Consider the following 24,010-nt stretch of genomic DNA (forward strand, 5'->3'; position numbering starts at 1 on the left):
TTGGTTGAGATGTGTCTAAACATCGGAACAAATCCCACCCAAATCCTTTAGAGGGGAAAACAAAATGTTCGAGCAGCTTTCTGAGGCTACTTTTGTCTTCGGTAGCAATGTAGACCATGTTCATGACAACTTTTTCGTGCTAATTATATTTTAAGTAATTCAGTGGTACTTGTCTAACATTAATAGTTGCAGCTATTTTAGAACTGCATCTTCAAAATTACTAAGATATTTCCCATCACTGAGTGTGGGGCAGCAAGAATAAGTGCTAACCAAAAAAAAGTAAGGGCACTGTATTATTAGCTGCTTAAATAGTTCCAGCTAGGAGGGATTTGATTAGTAAGTGTGCTGTTCTGTTGGCCAAATGAATGGTCTTTAGATTCAGGCTCTTTTGCTGTCGGGGATCTGGTGGTATGATAAGGAAAGATTTGGGTGGGGGGAAGCTACTTGCTCTTCAGGATAGAATAACTCTGTTTCTTCAGTGTATTGCAGTCAGATTTTATACATTACTGTCTTGCTTATGCTTTTCCTTAATCTTGGATCTTCCTTGAGGCAAATCTGCAGATGCTCCAAGCAGTCGATGCTGTAGGCAGTGCTTGCAATGGGGCGGCTTAGGGAAGGGTTTCACTGGTTAACGTCTGTTCAGTTAAGCCAGTGTTTCATCTGGTAAGAACCAGCTGTCTCAAACTCTCCTCTTGGCTTCCTTGCAGACTTTGTTTGACAGTGTGCTATTGCTTATGAAAGCATTCTTTTTCTTGGGGAATGCACAGTCTGGTTGTCTTGCAATTAAAATTAAGCCTCCTTTAGGTTGCTTGAACACGTCATAGTATTTTACTGGGAATTAAAATGAGATGCTAGCAAATGGAGAGACAAAACCAAGAGGTCATTGTTACAGAGAAGACTTTAGACCAGTTTCTAATCTGATCAGTGTAGCAGGAATGTCAAAACTTTGAATCAAAGATTTTATGTTCTTGAAAGAAAAGAAGAGGTTAACGCTTCACAAGTCGAATGTATTAGTTAAAGGTTTGGCAGGCCAGACTCGCTCTGCTGTTGTGTAGCTCTCTGCTCCCTCAGCTCTTCACAGATAAAAACTTACTTGAGCATGGCTGCAAATTCTAATGCACAAGAGGGAATAAGAGTGATTTCTTCCTCCAGAGTGCTATAAAAATGGTGACTGAAGAGCAGGGGAAAGGAACCCTGAAGCCTGTATATAAATTTGAATTCATTAAGGAGTTCTTTGGGGAAGATGGCTTTTCTAATAGAACCTACCTTGGTTCTGTTAGTAAAAACTATTTAATGCTGAAGTTTGTACAAAAACTGATGTTCTTTGTGTAGCACTGACAGACCCAAATGCGTCAGCTGCCCAACAAGCAGTCCTTCAGCAGCATCTCAATAACTTGACTTACTCCCCCTTTGGAGATTCTCCGCTCTTCAGAAACCCCATGTCAGACCCAAAGAAGAAAGAAGAGGTGAGTGCATAAAAATATTAAACTCTTGGGTAAGATCTGAAATGACTTTAATGTGTTGTGCTCACTGTCATATCTTCACTTAAGTAGCAGTGAGCAACTCAGTGACTTGCCATCCGTATGCTCATACTGGTGCTATGGCTTTTTATGCTATACAGGACCCTAAAACTGCATATGCTGTGGCTTTGTCTACTGCTTTGGGCTGTCTCAGAGCCTGAGCTTTAGAGTTCTTGTGCTTACTGCTGCTAGTTGAGAATAAAGATTGGTAATTGTCTATACTTAACTTGGAATTTTTTAGTATTTAATTTGAGCTTTGCTTATGACAAAGACGCTTTTGTCCTGCCAGTTTGTTTTAAAAGACAACAGAATAAATCCTTTTTCAGACTTGAAATAGTGTGAAAATTCCAATTCTACATCTTACTCTTTCAGAGACTGAAACCAACTAACCCGGCGGCTCAGAAGGCCTTAACAACACCCACCCACTACAAACTGACTCCACGTCCAGCAACTAGAGTGCGACCTAAAGCTTTGCAGACAGCTGGCTCTGCCAAATCTCATCTTTTTGATGGTCTTGATGATGACGAGCCATCCTTATCCAATGGCGCATTCATGCCCAAGTTAGTTGCTTTTGTGTATCTTAGAGGGAGAAGGTGGTGCGAGAAGAAAAGCTCTGTAATTAGTGATGTACAGAGAAATGGTTTTACGTAATGTCCTTCTGTCCTTTTGTTTTCCTTGGTTGTTTGGTACTGTGATATGTTACACAGCTTGGACTCCTGATTATTTTATTTGGAAACCTCACTGTGCTGGTATGGGTAAAAATTACAGCTTCACCTGAAATTTCTGGTCAGGTTGGACATCCTGTTTGTTCTAATGCTCCTGATCACCTTGAGTAAACTCCTTTAAGTGTACTACATTCCCTGACTTCAGGGGGTTTTGTGACCTGGTTCAAATGTGAACTGCAAAAATAGGGTTTGTGTATAATTTGGAGAAAAATGTTTATTGTAGAGAAGATGAAAATGGTCAGCTTTAACCGTTAGCTTCAATTAAGCTGTTAATTGAGGTCATCCTATGACTGGAATGAAGCTGCCTGTAAGGTCAACTATGAATTATTACAAGGAATGGAGATAGAGTATTATACTTCCTGCTTCTGAAACTGAAGTTTCATTAGGTTTGCTAATGCAGTTTAGTATGAAGGCCAATTTCGGATATTTTCATAGCCTAACACTGGTTTATTTTTTTTTATATATACACACACACACACACACACACACACACACACTATACTCATTCATAAACCAAAGCCTTGAATGACATTCTAAAAAATATTTTTTTTTAGTAAGGCAATTATTTTAGTACTCTGATAGAAGATTTCATACATTGTGATTGTGGGAACAGATCTTATATGGCTCCCAGTCCCCAGAACTCTCAAATTAAGCATGAAGTATGTACTTAGGCAGTAGATCTCTCCAAATTTCTCTTTCCTGTTTTTTAGGAAGAGCATCAAAAAGTTGGTTTTGAAAAACCTCAACAGCAGCAATCTGTTTTCACCTGTCAGTCGTGAAAACGAAGACCTGGCTTCTCCATCAGAGTATCCAGAGAATGGAGATCGGTATGTTGATTCGTGATGCAAGTGTTCATGCTTATGAGAAATGCAAGCTAGTTGTGCTGGTCTCTAAGTTATTATGAATGAAGTAGGTAGTTATTTTATTCTAAGGAATGTCATCTTAGCTGTCCATTAAAAATGAGCCCACCTATTGTGGGAGGTTCGCTTCCTTTTAAACTAGCCACCTGTTCTCCCTGTGTGGTCAGAAGCCAGTTCTTTTCATCCAAAATCAGGAGTTCAGAGAGGGATGACTTGCTTTCTGGATGTATCTCTTTTCATTCCCTGTAGAGAGAAACTAAGTGATTACTTGAGGGAAGTACTAAACTTCTCCCCGAGGGGAGAACAACCTCTCCTTATGTTTTGTTCCCTCAGTGGGAATTCCAAGGAAGCTTTGCTAATCTTGTTGTCTTATAGTAATGTATTTTCTGTATATTAAAATGAGGATCCCCTAAGGCTGTCTGTCTTCCCCCCCCCCCCCCCCAAAAAAAAAAAAAAGCCAAAAGAGTCAGGCTCTTCAGATACGCATCGCAGGAGGATGAGAAACAACGGTCAAACAGTAGTTTGAGACCTGCTGGCACTGCACCTTACAGGTGGTGCTGTCTGCTCTTTATATGAAAAGAAACTTGAGTTTTAATATTGACACAAGTTTCTTAGTCCCCACGAGTCCCTTAGTCTCCTAAAAAGTTAAGCTTTCTTCTTCATTTCTTTAGGTTCTTTCTGTCAGTACCTGCTGACGAAAACCACAGGCAAGACGGTGAACGAGAGGAGGAGGAGGATCATCATGAAGTGACTAGGTTTTACACTAACCCCATCGCCAAGCCCATCCCGCAGACCCCAGAGAACTCTCTGCACAGACACCAGAACAATGTGGATGACACCATTGTGGCTCTGAATATGCGGGTGGCCTTGCGAAATGGTCTGGAAGGCAGCAGCGAAGATGCCTCGTTTCATGATGATTCCCTTCAGGATGAGCGTGAGGAAGAGACTGAAACCGTGCATCAGCTGCATCCTGCAGGTTAGATTGTGGGTGGAGGTAGTAGTAATTCTTTGCGGGTGTACAGTTTCTGCTGGCACTTCATGCATGCTTTTTTTTAAAGGTCTTTTTGCTGTTTTTGACCCTCAGCTTTTTCTTTTCCTTTTCCCTCCTTTCACTTTTCTCCCTTTTTTCCTCAGAACCCATATCTTGCTTCCCAGTCTCTTTTATCTAGTGCAGAAAATCTTTTTACTGAGTCACTGAGCAATTCAATTTCATCGGCCAATGTTAGGTTGTATCGATATAGTGCGATGCATGAGAGATGGGGAGAAGGAAGAGTAGCCAATATGTAGTTGTTCTACAGTAGTGAACTGAGTTGACAAGCCAGGAACACAATCTTGGGATTATAAATATATTAAAATTTTAGTTCAGTGCTTGGTAGTTATCAACATGCAAATCGCATGTTAAAAATTCCTAGGAGAGGAATAGAATATAGAACATGGTTATGCCACTGCATAGACTCATCTTGTGCCTGTGTTTCAGTGCTTCCTCTCAATTCCAGTCTCGGGGTATAGTGAAATTAAAATAGATGGAGAAGTGTGAAAATATGATGAAAGGTCTTGAATAGCTTTCATTTAACTAAGAATTTTTTAGAGCTGGAAAAGAGTTGGGGGAGTATGTTAGAGGTTTTTAAACTCGTGAGTGGTCTGGAGAAGGTGAAGAATAGAATTGTTCCCTCTGCGATAATGTGAGGCATCAGATGAAATTATCAAGTGACACGTTCAAAAGACATCTGTCTTCACAAATGTCAGTTAACCTAGACACCCCAATGACAAGGAGTTGTGGATGTAAAAAGCTTAATTGGGTTTTAAATTATTAATCAAACCATTAGATCATTCGACAAATCAACAGATGAAAAAGCTTTGGAGCCTGTTAGATGGAAAAGATGCTGCATCTTGGTCAGCAGGTGCCTGAGCTTCCAAACTGTTAAAGCTAGGAGAGTAGTTTTGTCAAGTGTTGCTGTATGTGTGTGTTTTCCTACACATCTGCTGATCCCTGATCATGACAGAATGCTAGTCTGAAATAGCCTGACATCACAGTTATGCTTTAAATTTGCTGAGGCAGCCGTGGAATTAGTAGGCTTTGGTTACTCTGTTGCACTGATTCTCAGTTTATTTGGGGTCTTCAGCTGTCCAGGCGTGCAAAAGAAATGGAATGAAATTCTTGAAAGGCTGAAGTTGATAATCTTGCTGTCATCAAGTTCTCGGTGATTTTTCTGTTGTAGGAATCGTTCTAACAAGAGCTGGCTACTACACCATCCCGTCTATGGAGGAGCTGGCTAGATTTACCAATGACAGGAACGAATGTGTCGTGACTGACTTCACCATAGGCCGTAAAGGTAAGCGCATACGGCTTCTCCAGTCATTTGAAGTTCACCAGTGATTTTAAAGCTATGGAAAATGAATCCAAGTTTCTTACCTTCACTAAGACTGTAAATAGTTTCCTTCCATTGTGAATGGCTTGTATCAAAGATTTCATCTTACAGATTGGTCACCTTAAAAACCTGTGTTATGGGCTGATTTGTTCCTTTCACTTTTGAGCTTTTCAAAAGCTTTTGTAGCTTTTAAGATGCTTGCTTCCGTGTTCCTTAAACATGGAAATTGTAGAACTGACACTTACTGGAGCATGGGTGCTAAACTGATCTTTGCTGTTTCCATCTCAGTTGCTACCTATATTCGAGCTAACTGAGCTTTAGTTAAGAGCCCTCAACCTGAACAGTATTCTTTACTGCTTTTATTTTATTGTGTGTTTTTTTTAATCATATTATGTATACTGATTTTTAAAACATGTTCTCTAATGTGCTGTAAAGCTGAGGGTACAGCTTAGTAATGTTGGCAATATGAATAGCCAAACAGTAACAAAAAGCTTCCTGTGCAAAAGAACTGACTATAAAATAGTTGATAATATCGTCAGTATTTTCACACCGAGAAGGAGGAGTCACTTTTACTCTACTCTGGAGACATGACAGAGCTAGGTAGTAAGCTGGGGAAAAGAAGAGTATAGCAGGAACTTAGGTTCTCTAGCGTGGGATTTCATATGCAGATTGTGACGTTTGGCCACCTTTCTTTTTTTCTTCCAGGTTATGGATCAATTTACTTTGAAGGAGAAGTAAACCTAACTAACTTAAATTTGGATGACATCGTGCATATCCGTAGGAAAGAAGTTATTGTTTACCCTGATGATGAAAGAAAACCACCTATTGGTGAAGGATTAAATAGGTAATTTAGGGTTGTTTTTTTTTTTGTGGGCTGCTTTTCTTAGTGTACTGTATGGACAGGGTAAGGATATTTTTCTAATATTGACAGAATCTACTGTGTTTCCAGAAAGGCATCAAGAAATCTAAACTTTGGAGGTGTGCTTTCAGTTTACAGTATTGTACAGTTACTTGACAGTGGCAGGTTTTGAACCAAAATTTGGTATAAAAATTGTTTGAGCCTGCATATTCAGTTCTCAGCTCCTGTATGTGTACTGTAATAGCTTTGCCTCAAAACTTTGTGGTTGCTTACACTACTTTCTTTCACAGACGAGCTGAAGTTACATTAGATGGAGTTTGGCCTACAGATAAAACGTCTCGTTGCTTGATAAAAAGCCCTGAACGATTAGCGGAGATGAATTATGAAGGTAGACTAGAGTCTGTATCTCGGAAACAGGGAGCTCGATTCAAGGAATACCGCCCAGAGACGGGATCTTGGATATTTAAGGTAATGTTTGTGTTCTCCTAGTTATGAACTGACTTGCAAAAGATATCAGTAGTAGTCTGAAGTTGGACTCTCCTGAGAACTTAGAATTCCAAAAAATTTACCAAGCTTCTGTAAACTTTTTTCAAGTCCTTCCCCTGCAGTGCAGACTACGCTAACCAGAGTAGTACAAGCTTCTTTGGCTCTGAAAACCTGCATATGACAGATATTCTTGGTCTGTACTAAGGTTGAATTTATTTGTTCCAAGTATCGTGACTGCTGTGTGAAGCTGACGGTTACACCAGCTCATTGTTCAGACGTTTTGGAAATGGATGCCTGAAATTTTGTCTCCAAGGGGTGACGTACTTGTCCTTCTTATTACCCAGGTGGCACACTTCTCGAAGTATGGCTTGCAAGATTCAGATGAGGAAGAGGAAGAGCATCCTTCGAAAGTGGACACAAAGAAGTTAAAAACTGCACCTGTGCCACCCCCAGGACATCTGCCGCCCCAGCAAATGACCTTAAATGGCAAGCCAACACCTCCATCTCAGGTAGAAGGAGGATGATGACTAAAAGCAAATTCATAAAACGAAGTTTGAAGAATAGCTGATTGCCTAGGGCAGGGTTGTTAATGTAGCCAGTAGCCTGGAAACAGAAGAGCAAAACCTTACATAAACTTCCACAAACTTGGTAGCTCTTCCAACTCTTGATAAGTGTTTGCATGTTCTTTTTCATTAATACACTTGAAACTTCATCCTGAGAATATAAGGGTGGGAAGGGGAAGGCTTTAAACCCTTGTTTCTTGTTTGGATTGTGGTCTAGATAGAATTTGGCATATTTGCATCACCTGTGGAAGAAAACTTGTTTTTGTGAATATTGATTATATGCTATATAATTATAACCCCTTGCGCTGCCTTCATTGAAAACTACTTTGTGCAATAATATGACTCAAACATCATTTAGTATGCAAGACTGTATGCTTTATATTTTAAGAAGGTGCTCTATTTTAATTAAAAACTACTCTTTTAAGGCTGGCCATATGCTGGATTTTTAAGTGTATTGGGGTTGAACGTGATTGCTTCTAAAGCTTTGGAAACCATTCTCAGCGGGTATGTCTGTATGCCTTACAGAGGGAAGGTACCATTTTATCCAGTCCATTGGTAACCTCTTAATGTCTAGTACTTACTAATTTCATTCAAACAATTTTTTCATATGGGTTTAAAGGGTAATCTAATTGCAGCTGATACACTCTCATTTTCCAAATGTAGTTAGTACGGGTACTGTCAAGTTAAATCAGGACCTGCTTTGCTGCGGGTGGGAAAACAGTCCGTTTGGAAGGTGTCCTGACACTGATGGGAGAGAACATATTCTTTATGATAGTGTTAATAGCAAATATTTTTCAAACTACCTGTAGTTTTTGAAATAACTTGTTATAAAACAAAATGCAAGTACAGAGAGCAGATTTTTTTTTTTTCTTCCAAAATTGGGTTATTGATTGTCTAGTTATGAAAGTAGACCTTCGGCAGTCACTGTATGCAGGAAGACTGAACAGAAGGGTATTTAACAGCCGGATAGCATTTGCCGATAGGCTTTTGTTTCTGTTTCTAAGCAGGTTTTCTATTCTACCCTTCAGTAATCTGTGACTGCAGTGAAAGAAGATCTCTAAGCTTGCAGTTCACTGAGGCATAGATCATATGCTAAGGTGCTGCTTGGCATACGGCCAGCCTTCATCATGCCCTGTATTGCAGGGAAGCAGAGGAGGACAGTTCTATTTTTGGATCTCCAAAGTCAAAGCTGGAAAAACAGCTTCAGAGGCAGTGTTGTCGGATAGGTTGCACGCTCGTCTTCTGTACTGGGTCTAGTCCTTTCCCAAGAGGCACTGCAGCAGCATTTCTCTGTGCTGTCTGATGGCTTTGTGCCGCTTACAGCCCCTTTGGACAGGGGTTTTCCTAGTGTCATGAGAAATAGCGAATCATTATTCTTGCAAGCAAGCCGTGATGAAACATTTAAGTACTTTGTTAGGGCTCAGGAGGAAAAGGTCTGGTGGCAGCGGCTTTGCAAAATACTTTTCAGTACAGCCACCCCCGGTGTGTTACAGGAGCCAAATGTTAGGGGTCCTGGTCACCGTATCAAGAGGAAGCCAGTAACAGCACAGGCTGTTCTTCTAGCAGAGCATACTGCTGTACCTGCTAGTGACCATTTAAGTGCATTTTCACCTCTTCTATGGCTTCTGTATCGGAGAATCTAGAAATAGTAAATAGATGTGCACAGCTGCTGCATTGTCATCACTTTTGCTGGTTCACTGGTTAATAACAATTTGCTGTTTCAACCTGGTCTGGTAAACTAGATTCCTTAAGTATTTGCATTTTATTAGAGTGGAACACATCTGTCTAACAGACTTGTCTGTAGGCACCTCCTCTCAGTCGTCTTCCTTACTTCTTGCTGAAATTAATGAAGACCAGAGCTGATGTTTTAAGCAGTGAAAAATACTGGGAACATGCATGATTTATCTAGGTCTTTCTTGTAGACTGAAATATACTTAGCAAAAATGTGTCCAGGTTGTTAAATAACACATTTAACTTGAATGCCATTTAGCTATGATTTGTGATAATGAAAATGCATAAAGTATCTAGCTCAATTTCCAAAAACATGGAGAAACAACATAGCATGGCTTGAAAACTTGCCAAAATCTTGGAGTGTAAAGCATCTGGAAATAGTATTCTTGGGTCTAAGGTAAGCTTTTAGGATCTAGATTTTTCTTCCCTCACTAGCTGGACTACTAATGAATTTGTTAGTGTTGCAAGGTGCACAGGAGCAAATTACACCAGGGACCTTGCTGCATTAAAGCACAATGACGGAAGTAGTGAAACTGTTGTGTGTAACCGTGTTTTGACTTGTAAATTTGTTTCACATACTGTAAACACACTGAGATACCTACTAGTTAACTTTGCTTGCAGACCTGCCAGTAAGTTTGGTCTTTCCAGATCCCCTACTTTAATTTTATCTGCCTAATCTGATATCCTTTATCATGTTTCTTGGCTGATTCTGATGAGCTATGAAGAATTTTGGTGGTATCACCATATGTCTGACCAGCATGGGTGACATTGCAGTGGATGTCTGTTGTAGACCTGATCAGGAAGAAGTAGTAGACGAGGCCTTCAGAGAATTGGAAGAAGCTTCACATTCACAGGCCCTGGTCTTCATGGGGGACCTCAGCCACCCAGATACCTGCTGGAGGGATAACACAGCAAGGCACAAGTAGTCTGGGAGGTTCCTGAAGAGCAATGGATGTTGTTTATCTTGACTTTAGTAAGGCTTTTGACACTGTCTCCTGTAACATCCTCGTAGACAAATAGGTGAACTGCAGGCTAGATAAGTGGTCAGTAAGGTGGATTGAAAACTGGCGGGGCTGAGAGGGTTGTGATCAGTGGCACAAAGTACAGGTGGAGACCAGTCACTAGTGGTGTCCCTCAGGGGTCAATACCGCGGCCAGTACTGTTTAACATCTCCATTGATGACCTGGACTGAATGTACCCTCAGCAAGTCTGCAGAAGATACAAAACTGGGATGAGTGGCTGCTTCACTAGATGATTGCATTGCTATTCAGAGGGATCCCAGCAGTTTGGAGAAGTGAGCAGAGCGGAACCTCATGGAATTCAACATAGGGGAATGCAAAGTCCTGCCCCTGCGGAGAAGTAACCCCATGCCCCAGTACAGACTGGGGGTTGACCATCTGGAGAGCAGCTTTGGATTCTGTTGGACAAGAAGTTAACCATGAGCCAGCAATGTGCCCTTGCAGCAAAGAAGGCCATTGGTGTCCTGGGCCGCACTGGGAAGAACGTTGCTAGCAGGTCAAGGAAGGTGGTCCTTCCCCTCTGCTCAGCCCTGGTGAGGCCATACCTGGAATGCTGGATCCAGTGCTGGGCTCTCCAGTATGAGAGACGTGTGAACATACTGGAGTGAGTCTAGCAAAGGGACGTGAAGATGATAAAGGGACTGGAGCATCTCTCATGTGAGGAGAGAGCTGGGACGGTTTGCCTGGAGAAGAGAAGGCTTGGGGGGAGTCTTATCAATGTGTATAAATACCCAATGAGAGGGTGTAAAGAAGACGGAGCCAGACTCTTCTCAGTGATGGCCAGTGACAACATGAGAGGCAACGGGCACAAACTGGAACCCAGAAAGTTCCTTCTGAACACAAGAAAACACCTCTTGACTGTGAGGGTGGCCAAACACTGGAGCAGGTTGCCCAGAGAGGTTGTGGAGTCTCTATTGTTGGTGATATTCAACACCTGACTAGACACTGTCCTGGACCACCTGCTTGAGCAGGGGGATTGGACCAGACAGTCTCCAGAAGTGCCTTTGAACCTCAACTGTCCTGTGATTCTGTGATCGCTCTAGAGTAGTCTGTAAATGATTGCCGCTGGAAACCAAGTAAGCTGTAGACATGAATCTTTCACAGGACACTTGTGTCTAAGCAGCAGGGTTGTTACAGACTGGAGCAAACGTGGTAAACTGGAGCCCAGGCTTGGGGTTAGAGAGCACATCAGTAACCTAAGGGTCGCAACACCACGCTGAGCTCAGTGTTACCTGGTTAGAGCATGAAACATGTGCAGCTAACATTGTGCAGACCATTTACTTCTGGGTCAGGTGCTTCTTTGCTGCTGGACCTGTTAGTCATGCAATACGTGGAATGAACGGCATTCCCCAGTTTCTTTTGTTCTGGGAAACAGTTTCTGGTAGCAGAGCCGACAGATAGTCGAAGGACTTGTGGTGCTCTGTCATGTGTTTCATGGTTCAGTACAGAAGTCCGCGGCCTGGCGCAGAGGCTCACTGCGATGTGCTACCAGGAGACCTTGCTGTCACCACAGCAAGCAAGCATGTAGCCTAAGTGGGTTTGAAATAGAGATCCAAGGTTAACTTATGTCTGCTTATTGTTCCTATTAGCTTAACGTTTTCTGGCCCTGCTTGGAGTTTGAGTCCAAGTTGCAGTTTTGAGTTACCGAAGGTGTATAGAAGTCCTCTCAGGTTCACTATAAAGATGATCCAGCTGAACTGTAGTAAAAAAGAGGCTTTCCCTTCTTAGTGGCTTGTTTTATTGCCATGTGGCTGCCTTCAGAAAAATCATAAAATGAACACTTCCTCCTGCCTTGGACTAGCAGTACAGTTGAGAAATTTAGTGTCAGATTGAAAGAAAACTACTGTATTTAACTTTCTAACTGCTGATGTGCTAATGATCAGCAGAATATCATTAGAAAATCCACAGCTTTCTGGTTTGACAGTTGCGTGCTGGTTTAAAAGTAAAACGAAGTTACTTGCACACGCTCGTACACACCCAGTCTTACCTAATCATGAAGGGCAGCCTGTCAACTTAAAACTGCTACTAATTTCTTTGTGGAATATATGTTCAGTATTTTTAACTTCTGCTCTGTCATAGCTGGGGAAGGTAGGTAGTACTGTGTGACTCATCTGCTGCTTGTTGGCTACCAGTGGTACCACAAACTATTTCCGGAGAATTACTACTTTTAAACTGGTTGCTTAGTCATCTGAAATGTCCCATGGTAAGCTTGGGCACAGGAGAAATTTTTCTTTACATGATAGCATTTTGAGGAAGGAGAAGAGGAAGGCAGCATGCGCAAGCTCTCCTTTTGTTGATCACAACAAAACGGATAGCTGTTCAGACTGAGTAGCAGGAGTTGGCAAACTTCAGGAGGGCACAACTAAATAATTCTGACTTCTCCTTGACTTTAACTTGCGCTGTTATGTTACAACTCTGAAGAAGATGGGAGTAGGTTATGCATTCATCCCTAAACTTAACTTGGACTATTGACATGAGCAAGGGAGTACTCCACTTCGTTTGCAGGTGATTGCTGAAGCTACTAAATATCCTTTCTCAGCAAACTGTTAAACTTTGTCTGACATGGCTTCTGCATGTGTCTGCAGACCCCAGAAGTGGAGCAGCTGGGGAGGGTGGTGGAGCTGGACAGCGATATGGCAGATATCACCCAGGAACCTCTGCAGGAGTCCATTCTAGAAGACAACATGATAGAAGAGCAGGAGGCAGTGCCGGCTTCAACTCACATAGCATCAACACTGGGTATTAACCCCCACGTGTTACAGGTGAGTGTCTCTGAATGGAAGGACTTGGTAATATCTAACACTAACTTCTCACTTTGCTTTCGCAAGTGTATTTATATACCAGCTTGTACTAAACTGTATATTACAACTATGGTGGGATTAAGACTTGTACGTTAGACTCCCACGTTTCTGTGGGAAGCCTTGATAGTCATAAAGCTTAATACAGAAATAAAATGCATCTTAAAACTAGAATTCAGATTTTAAAATTCTGTGAAGTGTAGGAAATGTGATAAATTAAACTGATAACTAGCCAGAACTGCCTAGGGCCCAGTTTGTGGAAGTCCAGGTAGTAGCAGGATGACTGGTTTTGATTTGGGGTTTTTTTTCAGGTGAAAGAATAGTACTTTGAACACTTGTGTGCTTCTACCTATATTTTTAATTTGTAAGAAAAGAACCTGGAGTTCTCAACCATTATTTAAGCAGAAAAGTAGGTAGACAGAACTAAATAAGATTAAAAAAAAAAAAAAAAGGTTATTGTAGGACTACTTCACACTCATCCTGACCCTGATTTAACTGTTAGTTTGTCAAAGATTATCATCAACTGATAAACTTGCTTTCAAATCTCCTGAATTATGCATCTTAAACTGTTGTTTATCTGTGGCATGATTTGGTCCTATGTAACATTTAGAAGTTATTTTTGTTGGGAAAAGAACTGAGTAGGTCAGGTAGTTGCCGTTAGTAGAGTGATTTTTAACAAGCAGGCTTGATTTATCATCATCTTAGATCATGAAAGCTTCCTTGCTTGCTGATGAAGATGATATAGATTTGATCCTGGATCATTATCCTGGGAAGCAGCTAACAAAAATGGATACTTCTCAAGAGATTTGCTCTCCGAGGCTCCCTATTTCAACATCGCAAGGGCAGAAAAAATACACAGGTATTGTGAGAAACCACATATGGTGTGAAGAAAGAGTTTAATCCTAACATTAATAGGCAAAATCCTGTCTCTGGCTGAATACTTGGCAGAACAGTTGTGTGCTAACTGGTGATTTCAACTGGAATAATATTTCTCTGATAACAAGTGTGGGAGTTGCTTCCTGAACTAAATGGGCAGATATGAGATATTTCTATGGGAACAGTTTCAGCCCTGTCCCTGCTGATAGTAATGTCTGTTTTCTCCTTGAGATGTCTCAGTTCTAACAGTCTACCTATGACAATATCAGTTAAATTAGTGACAACTTTGGAAACAGCAGATTTGGGGGTGAGGTCATATATGTGCTGTTCTTGGTGTAATACCACGTGCTTAGTTTGGATAATGCAAAGTAGGATGTGCACGATGGGTTTTGTGGGTTTTGATACTGCCGAAAAGCATGCTTAGCTATGCACTACCATCATGGACCACAGCAAATATTTTCACTGGCTGCTTGGGAAATACTGAAATACCTTTAGAATATCAGAAATATATTGCTGAAAATTGAGTGCCCTGTTCAGTTAAGCACTTTTCCTTGTTTTTTTTTTTTTCTTTTAGTTGGTGGTCTGCTGCAGTCAAAATTTGCTAGTGTATTTTTCCAACAACCAAGTCCTCTTCAAGATTTCAGAGGACCATGGACTTCAGGCAGTCCCCCTTCTGTTGCCCCTTGGTCAGTGACTTCTCCATTAGCACCTGCGTTCTCTGTGCCTTCATCAGCTCCTGAGGTACAGATGAAAACAGTTGGTGTTCGCAGACAGCAGGGGCTAGTACCTCTAGAAAAATCCGTCACCTATGGAAAGGGGAAGCTGCTGATGGATATGGCTCTCTTCATGGGGCGCTCGTTTCGTGTTGGTTGGGGACCCAACTGGACACTTGTTAATAGTGGAGATCAGTTAAGTGGATCGAGTGAAGCAGAAGATCTTCACTGTGAGTCTGTGGAATATGGATTCTTACCGACTCCTGTTGCTCCCAAATCGTGAGTAATATTTTCCTTCAGGATAGCTCTGATGTGCATAACTCTGTTTACCTTTGAAAAAATCCTCATTATGGGCCTGTGGTGGGTGTTTTGTTTTGTTTTTGGAAAGTCACCTTAATATTCTTGCAGATATGCAGAAGTGGTGCAGGGTATAAGATTAAGTTAGCCATGGAGATTTCCTGCAGGTTGCTGTTTTACAAAAAAAAAAATCTGTATCTCAGAACTGGAATATCCTATATACACAAAGCTGTTGTATTGAATAAGGAATTAGCCACCAACAAAAGATTAAAGAGAGAAAGTTGAAAATTGTCCTGGAAGCTTCTACTCAGCTGTTGATTCTTCCTGGGGATATCTTCACTACCTAGGAAACTTCTTGTTTAACTTCTGAATTCTCAGGTGCCTTCAATTCTGCTCCAGTAGTATATAAAACTTTCCTGAGCTGTGTAGCTCCGTATACCTAAACTTGACTGGGATTTAGTTAGGTGTTTCACCATTTAAATCTTCTAAAATGCCTGGTCAGTAGATGTTCCCCAGCATATCTAATTTGCGGACAAGAATGAGGTGTGTTCACAAAATGTGTTAGGGTGTGGTGAGGTATGCTAGTACCTTTTGAGTGCTGGAAGCACCCAGTTCTAGGAGGTTTATTTGCTAAAGTCTGGTTCTGGATCCCAGACTAGGTAACCAGATCCTTTAGACCCAGCTGTTGATCCTTGGATCGTGTGTCTTACTGTCATTTTGTTAAAATCTAGGACAAGCTGCATAATACAGCCACACCACAGTAGGTGCAGTTCACTTGCATGGAAGATAATTCAGGATTCTGCTTTTGTTGTTTGTTTGTTTTGTCTTTTATCTCCAGACTCTCAGAATCTTCTTTCAAGGTTCGCATGGAGAAGCTGAGCTTAGAGCAAAGGAAGACGGGCAGAGACAAACAGTTGTATCTCATCCCTCTCGAAATAAAGCTGAAACACAGCACTGTCCATATGGATGAACGCTGTCCTCTTCTAGCACCCAATCCAGGAGTTTCTGTTATTCATGATTATGCTGATTGGGTTAGAAAGGCATCTGATGACCCTGCTGAAACAGAAAGTGAGTATTGAATAATTCTTTTCATAATGGTAACAGTGAAGCTGTAGAACTGTCCAGTTCTAATTAACTTCAGGTTGCATCAGGGCAGTGAAATGTGAATAAAATAGAGGAATTGACTGTACCCCATGGCAATCTTTCTGAAAGCATGAACGTGATTGATTGCATTGGGTGTGCTAACAGATTTTTTTTTGCATCTATTTCTAACAGTAGGATATCCTTTAAATATAGGGCTAGGATACTCTGATGTCAGTCCTCTCTGTTCTTCTGTCTGTTCTATATTTGTACTCCTTACGACTGACTAATTCCATGTGCCGACAGCTGTCGTGAAGCACTGGTGTTTGACATGGACGTTATGTGAAGCAATCTGGGGGAACTTGAAGGAGTTAGAGGCCAGCTTGGAGGAACCCAGTGAGTACATCCTAGCCCTGGAGCGCAGGAAAGCCTTCTCCCGCTGGCTGTCACAGACTGCTGCAGGACGAATTGAGGAGGAAGTTTCGTTGTCCCGACATGATAACCACATAGAGGCCGTGTTCAGCTGCCTTACTGGGAAGAGAATCAGTCAGGCTTGCAAATTGGCCCAGCAGTCAGGTAAGAAGCTTACATCTCTTTGCTTTTCTTTTCCTTTTTTCAAGGTGGGGAGGGGGCGGAAGGTAATACAGAAGACTTAAACTTTGAGAAGTCTGATACTGTGCAATTAGCCACTCCAAGTACTGGGTTTTCCCATGTGAGGCAGTGATTAACAGGAGAACAGCTTGTCCACTTTCACTCAGGTATCTGGTCATATTTGCCTCTGGCTTACTTCTCAGTTCTTCTAGAGATATGATGTGAAGTCGTAGCATTTGGAACTGGCTTTTATCTGGCATAATATATCCCTTGAGTGATGATTTTAAATAAGCTACTGTTACACCAGTTATGTTTGTACATCTTTTCAGAGCCTAATGACTAGTTTCTTTCTGGTCTTTTATATTAGCTCAGTTCTTTAAACTTTTCCTTCAGTTGGCCATTTGCCTGATGTGCTGTTGTCTCCCGTTTCAGGTGATCACAGGCTTGCTCTGCTCCTCTCCCAGCTGGCAGGTAGCCAGCCCATTCGAGACCTTCTCACCATGCAGTTAGTGGACTGGCACAGGTTGCAGGCGGACTGCTTCATCCAGGAAGAGAGACTGCGCATCTTTGCCCTGCTTGCAGGAAAACCTGTAAGTTCTGCTACTCTATTGTTTTGTCATTGATTTGACTTCCGCTTCTTCTGACAGCGGTGAGTTTTCAAGCTGTAATATGCAATTTCAGCATGTGGTACACAAGAGACAAGCGCAAGATGTTGACCTGGTCTTTTACTAATGGAACCCATCAGTGTTGTGTGTTGCTCTCTAATGTCAGTCTGTAGTGACCGCTGTTCTCAATGTGATGGTTATAAGTTTGGCTTTATTTCTTTAGGTGTGGCAGTTATCCGAGAGAAGAAGTATCAACGTGTGCTCACAGCTGGACTGGAAGCGTTGCATGGCCGTCCATCTCTGGTACCTGCTTCCACCGACAGCTTCTATTTCCAAAGCACTTGCCGTGTATGAGTCAGCATTTCAGGTAGGTCCATCGTGCCTGTGTAAAAGGAGGTCTTAAGGCAGTGGGACTATGTGAAGGGTCAGGAGTTGCTGCTGAGGTGCTGAGTGTGGAAATGTGTATGGGTTCATTATTTCAGTTGTCCCAGTATCAGATTCTTTCACCAGCATTAATGAGTTTTTGCAGCTGTTCATTTTGATGGGGCTGTTCCTTTCCCCTTCTGCCTAATGGGAATAAAGCACTGAGGCTGAACCTGTTGGTAGTGCTAGGCACTCACTCTCTTAAAGCTTAAGACCCGCTTCTTTGAGACTTGTTCTGTTAATGGCTTATTTGAAGCACATCTTTCACTGATGGAACATCTCCAGATGTTTGGTGGGTAGCCAAAACTAGGGAGATGAGTAGTGGCCAGCTACAGAAACTCAGTTTGACCGAGTTAGCCAGTACCACATAAGACAGCTGAGGGATGGAGTCTGTTTTCACCCTGCGACTAATGTTCAGCTGCCTGAATTCTAAAATAGTCTTTTCTCTTCTGAACCATCTACCCTCTGTTTGTTCCATTTACCATTTCTACAGCAAGTACAGCTGTCCTACAGGCAGCGAGTGCCCTCAGAGCCCAGATCTAGTGCTCCTACCAGCCATAAAAATGTCCTGAGGATTTCAGTGGCCAGCTACAGAGGGAGGGGAGCTGTGCAGGGAGCTGTGCACAGCTGTGCAGCTGTGCATCTTTTATTTGATCAATTTATGTGTGGCTTTTCCAGCTGTAAAAGCATTCAGGAATACAGGCTTTATATAAGAACTGACTGTATTTCCACTCAAAGACTTTTAAGAGCTCAGTGTGCGGTGAAATTAACCCTGCCAAAGCATTTTGGGTTTGGGTTTTTTTCTTTTTAGCATCATGCTGGTATGCAACTGCTGTGTAAGTTTTAAATGTAAGTGCGCTACTCAGAAGCAGAAAGCACGCTCTTGAGCCTGAGCTGTGTGGGATTCAAAATGTGTTTTGTAGCAGCGATTCAGTCTTGTTCAGGATGTTGTCTTTAAACTTGCTCATAAAAGTATTTCTTTAGAACACACCAGAGTATGAAAAATATGCCTGCTGCCCCCTGCCCCCCTACCTAGAGGATTCTGGCTGCGTAATTGAAGAAGATGATGCCACAGGAAGACCTCTGCGAGATGTCTGTTTCCACTTGTTAAAACTCTACAGTGACAGGTAAATGGGATTTGAACTATTTAGGAAAACTTTGATAAGTCAGTGACTTGTTATGCTGCAAATGTGGAGTATCTTGCAGGTAGGATTCCCAAACCAGTGGTAGGAAATCGGCTTCAGTGTCCAGTTGAGCCATTTACTGCAAAATCTGCCTTCCAGGCACAGCCCTACAGAACGTGGAGCTACTGGCACTGCTGTTGTGAGCTATAGATGATTAAACCCAAGCTTAGGAACACCTGTGGAACACTTCTCCCCCGCTGCCCCTTCTTCCTTACTGTGTTATCCATACCTGAATTTAGGCAAAAGATAGTGAAGGGACTTCAGCACTTCAAGGCCTGGCCATTCTGCCAACATCTTTCTTTTTGTGCAAAAAAAAAGGTTCAGGATTTCTGTGGCCTGTTCCAGTCTTAATGTAAGAGATTCTTTTAGGAGAAGAACCAAGTAAAAGTCCCCAGAGTGATTCCCTAAATCTGTTTGATCACTAAGCTGCTGATCCTTAGGGAAGGGATGCAATTTAGATGCATCTTCAGAGGGATCTTTTGGTTCAGAATGGGAAATGAGCAGCCCAGTGTGTCTGAAAGCTAGCAAGGTGCATAGAGATCTTTGTGGCTATTTTATGGATTTTGACTAGGATTTAAGAGCCCAGAGTAGATGTTATCTTCAAGTTAAACTGTCCAACATGACTTCTGTTTCTTCTTGCACAATTTCTGTGTCTGAAGAGTGTATTTCCAAAGTTGCCTTTTTTGAAGGCGTTGAGAATGCTGCAGGAGGTGCATACATGAAAGAAGAATGTGACAGTCTAGCTGTGAACTCCAAGGAAGAGCAGAAGGATTTGAAATTGTTCCCATCTTTAAAAAAAAACTTCATAAGGCGCATGTATGGATAACTGGAGAGGGGAAGGAGAGGAACTAAATAGCACCAATTTCTGATTTCATTACGCGGACACAATTAGCTATTTAGATTGCAAATATTTTTCTCTGCAGGCACTATGATCTCAACCAGCTGCTTGATCCCAGGAGTGTAACATCGGACCCTTTGGACTACCGTCTCAGTTGGCACCTGTGGGAAGTGCTCAGAGCCCTGAATTATACCCACCTGTTCAAACAGAGCCAGGGAGTTCTGAATGCAAGCTATGCTGCGCAGCTTGAAAGCGAAGGCCTTTGGGAATGGGCTGTTTTTATTCTGTTGCATGAGCCTGATACGCAGTGAGTACAAGACAGATTTTTTTTTTTCCCCCTCTTTGTCTTGAAAAGAATGTGGTTTTTTTATGATTTGTAGACCTGCTGTGTATACTCTCTCATGGCTTCTCTCATGTTGAATTGGAACTGCACAGCTGGAAAAATTCGTGCCCCTTTTAAAACTTGTATGCCAGGATTACGAAGTGGCACGAATGATTCTGCTTAGTTAATTATCTCTGTTACATGCTAAATAGCATTGTATTAATTCTTAACTCCCGAACTGTGCTATGGAAGGATCTCTCTTACTCGTTTTGATATCCTGGTGCTGCTTGTCTTGTCTCTGGCTCAGCCAGCTTACTACGTTCAAGAAGTTGTCCTGATAACATCATTAAGACAAAATATTGCAACCATTCCTTTTGGGTCGGAACTGAACAGAAATGAGTGAGGTGTTTGAAAAGAAAGCTTGGGAATCTTCAAAATGCGTGTTTTGCTTCTTTTGTGAAATACATCTTTAACAAGAATAACTGTCTTAAGCCTGTATAATACCATCTTTTGTGGAAAGGTGCCTTTTTGCTGTTAATGTTTACAGCTACCATTAAAATACTTAAACATATTTTTTTCCCAACTGATAATTTCAGATCAGCTTGTATATTACTTTTAGGGGCCTGAATCATATTTAAGTGATTTTGGACTGTAACATGTAAGATGTTCAAACTTTTAGTGATGACTTCTTCCTTAAGAGGTTAACTTTTGCTGAAGTAATTCCATTTATCCCAGAACTTTTCTTAATATTCCACAGGAGACTCTTTAAGAGCAGGTGAGGTCAGCTTGCCCTGTTACACCTGTACCTCTGCCATGGACTGAGTATAATGCAGCCCACTGCTTTTTCATTCAGTCTTCAGTTACTTAGATTGAAATGCATCTTCTGATGGTGTGATATGAAGGATTACCTGTTGGAGTAATATCTTGTCCCATATTTCCACTAGCATACGGGAGAAGGCAGTGCGTGAACTCTTAAGTCGACATTGTGTTCTGTCTGAGACGCCGGAATCCTGGACAAAAGAGGCTTTTCTGACTCAAAGGCTGTGCGTCCCCCCGGAATGGATTCACGAAGCAAAGGCAGTCCGAGCAAGGATGGAGGGTGACAAGCATAAGGAAGCCCTCTTCTTGTTCAAGGCCGGGCACTGGAACCAGTGTCACAAGCTGGTTGTCAGGCACTTAGCCTCAGGTGAGACTGCTGGTCTTTCCCCCTCCCTGCCTCCATTCTGTCTTTTGAACATCCATAAATATAATGGGAACAAAAGCCACTGGGTTTTCAATAATATGGAGGTCTAAGGCTGTGTTTCTAGCAAGAGGGTTGGTACAGGGTGGTTGGCTGCTTCAAAACGGCTCTCGTGATACCAACTTTGAGGGTTCTTCACTGTGAATACGTGAGAAGAGTTGTGCTTAACCTTCTGCACGCCCGCCTTCCTGTGCCAGAGCTGCCTCAAGGGACAAGGACATTTCCAGAGTCCTGATCCTGTTGCTATCCCTGCTCTAGGAAGTGGGATGGCCTTAAATGACTACTAGGTCATAAATCGGCTAGCGTTTCTAGTGGAATCAAGGAGTTACAAATGTTACTGGGGGTATAGACCATCAGCTGCTTTTGTCTTTCACAATCAGTATAGCTGACTTCTTAGTAATTCAGACCAAAAGGGTGGTTTTTACCTGTTTGTTCTCTTTAGATGCCATTATTAATGAAAACTACAAATACCTAAAAGGATTCCTGGAAGATCTCTCCCCTCCAGAACGTAGTACGCTCATCCAGGACTGGGAGATGGCTGGTCTGGTCTATCTGGACTACATCCGTGTTACTGAGATGCTTGATAGGATTCAACAGGTGACAAACTAAAATGATTGTATTTTCTTTCCTAGTTTGGAAACTTAGTCTCGCTTATTTTTAGATTAACCTTTTATTCACTGTTCAGTGCTAATCGTAATACTTCTCCTTTGCAGACGCTAGCAAGCAGAGAATATCATGCATCTCTCCAAATACGTAGAGATTTGGTAGATGTGTCAAAATAAGATGCGACTTCTGCCCTGAAGATGTGCTCAGTCTAGCATGGCAGTGAGATAAGAGGAGGAACAAGCTAAGCAGTTAGCTAGTTAGCGGGCAGTCTGCGTTTCTGCTCGCTTTCACTCCCTTTAATTCAGTTTGTGAAAAACGTGAGAGTTCCAGACTTACCGTTCCACGCTCCAGATGTTAACGTCAAACAGACTTTAACATGTGTTGTCTTCTGTCGCATAGACTTGGCTTAGAGTGAACTCGGGCAGTCCACAAGCGATTCCTGTAAAAAGGCTGTGGTGAACTTTGAGGCTTGACTGTCTTGTCTTCCCTTTGCTTTCAGCTGGATTGTTCTACATATGAGCTGGAGCGATTACATACCAAAGTGACATCGCTGTGCAACAGGATAGAGCAGATACAGTGTCACAATGCCAAGGACCGTTTGGCTCAGTCAGGTAGGGTGACACGAATGTCTAGCAACGCGCTGGGAAAGCCAGTCTTATAACCTAACCCAGCTAATACGCACGGGCAGCCTAGGTGATAGCCGATATATTTCTTTCCGTGTTTGGCCCAAAAGGAAGGTTGGTTGAGGAGATGAGCTGTATGTTGCTATAATGGCTACTGTACATGCAGCTATTGGTCTTCGTTTCAGACAGTTTTATTGCCTCGTTAATTTGGCATCCAGTGACTGGTCTCTTATAACTGTCTCTTGCTAAATAGTGAAGTGCCATGTCTATACTTAGTTTCATAGCACCATACCTGCAGAAAGACACCTGGTCTAAGGAATAAGCCCAGATGTTGATGGTGCTCAGAGGAAGTTTGTACGCAGAGATGAGAAAAGACTGGACACAATCCTGGGCAACGTGCTCTAGGTGACCCTGCTTGAGCAGGGGGGTTGGACTAGATGATCTCCAGAGGTGCCTTCCAACCTCAACCGTTCTGTGATTCTGTGAAGACCAAGTCACAGTTGACTGGTCTGCTCAAAACTCTCCTGCTGAAGCACTGCTCAGGTTCACTCCTCGGCAGAGGCCAAGCTTGTAAATGCTCTCACGCTAGCCCCTGCCCCAGCGTATGGTGTGGAACATGAGGAAACACTGATGTTTCTGCTCTTTCCAGATATGGCCAAGCGCATTGCTAACCTGCTCAGGGTGGTCCTCAGCCTGCAGCACTCCCCAGAGCCCATCTCCGACGCCACACCTGATGTGCAGCGAGTTCCCCTTCGCCTCCTCGCTCCCCACATTGGACGGCTGCCCATGCCGGAGGACTATGCTTTGGAGGAGCTCCGTAGTCTCACCCAGTCTTACCTACGAGAATTAACAGTAGTGACTCAGTGAGACGGAATCACTTCTACGGACAGACACTTTTTACCATTTGTTAACCTTTACCCTTGTTTTAGGGGTAAGCGTTCCCTTGGCAGCAACCTCTTCAGCCACACAGCTTTTTCCATAGAGGTGTAAGGTGGCTTTAGTATGTTGGCTAACGCAGGAATTTTTGTAACCTGGGGGAGCAGTAAGACTTGGACCTTCCTGGCTGGCACCCTCAACTACACAACACTTTCCTAGACTCAATAAAAGCACCTCTTGCAGAATCTGTCTGCAGGCGCGGTTGTACCTGTGGAGGGGGGCATGGTGTGGGCTTGGTCTCCTAGCAGATCCTTTTTACTCCTTAGTTGCAGCACCGAGGACGGTGTAGTAAGTTCTGGGACAGTTTGTCACGGGCGGGCTCACTTTGGTGGGGCTGTGCCTGTTAAACCAATGAACCTTTGGCACCTGAGCGAACCAAGGGCACGATTTAAATGGAACTTTATTTTAAAAGTTTGTTCTGTGGGTGGGGGAGGAGAAGAAACTAACTCTAAAACGGTGTCTTTTCCTGCGTTCTCTAGCTAAGTTGAAAATGTGCAAATGCGTTATTTCTCTCATTTCTCCATCTTTCCTCTCCAAAAAGCAAGAAAGCTACTTGACTGAGTCAGGCCAAAGGGAGTAGACACCTAAGTGTGTGCCTTAGAGTGTGCTCTGCACTGTCCAGGCCTCTGAAGACCAGTGTCTCCTGGGTCCCATGAATCTCCATGCAGTGTGTTGTCACCATGCAGTAAAACACAGGAGCTTTTTTCCTAATTTTTGCCATGTTTCAGGACTCCAGGCCAGATGCT

At 42.5% G+C, this 24,010-nt stretch overlaps 1 protein-coding gene across 3 annotated transcripts in view; it reads left to right on the forward strand.

Moving 5' to 3' along the window:
- The window catches only part of NUP98 (nucleoporin 98 and 96 precursor), a 38,032-nt gene extending 14,022 nt beyond the window's left edge, over positions 1–24,010 (forward strand). For all 3 annotated transcript variants that reach the window (XM_067304767.1, XM_067304899.1, XM_067304830.1), the window contains exons 13-33: positions 1,333–1,466; positions 1,893–2,080; positions 2,956–3,072; positions 3,777–4,081; positions 5,325–5,438; positions 6,180–6,318; positions 6,624–6,801; positions 7,164–7,328; positions 12,718–12,894; positions 13,636–13,789; positions 14,381–14,798; positions 15,655–15,884; positions 16,203–16,472; positions 16,920–17,077; positions 17,316–17,459; positions 18,500–18,642; positions 19,623–19,844; positions 20,804–21,045; positions 21,542–21,696; positions 22,205–22,316; positions 22,978–24,010. In XM_067304767.1, the coding sequence (XP_067160868.1) occupies positions 1,333–1,466; positions 1,893–2,080; positions 2,956–3,072; positions 3,777–4,081; positions 5,325–5,438; positions 6,180–6,318; positions 6,624–6,801; positions 7,164–7,328; positions 12,718–12,894; positions 13,636–13,789; positions 14,381–14,798; positions 15,655–15,884; positions 16,203–16,472; positions 16,920–17,077; positions 17,316–17,459; positions 18,500–18,642; positions 19,623–19,844; positions 20,804–21,045; positions 21,542–21,696; positions 22,205–22,316; positions 22,978–23,195 (3,983 nt within the window). In that variant the 3' untranslated portion in view covers positions 23,196–24,010. The remainder of the gene's footprint in view (positions 1–1,332; positions 1,467–1,892; positions 2,081–2,955; positions 3,073–3,776; positions 4,082–5,324; positions 5,439–6,179; positions 6,319–6,623; positions 6,802–7,163; positions 7,329–12,717; positions 12,895–13,635; positions 13,790–14,380; positions 14,799–15,654; positions 15,885–16,202; positions 16,473–16,919; positions 17,078–17,315; positions 17,460–18,499; positions 18,643–19,622; positions 19,845–20,803; positions 21,046–21,541; positions 21,697–22,204; positions 22,317–22,977) is intronic.

Source organism: Apteryx mantelli, chromosome 1 (genome assembly GCF_036417845.1).
Source record: "Apteryx mantelli isolate bAptMan1 chromosome 1, bAptMan1.hap1, whole genome shotgun sequence".
Classification (NCBI taxonomy): domain Eukaryota; kingdom Metazoa; phylum Chordata; class Aves; order Apterygiformes; family Apterygidae; genus Apteryx; species Apteryx mantelli.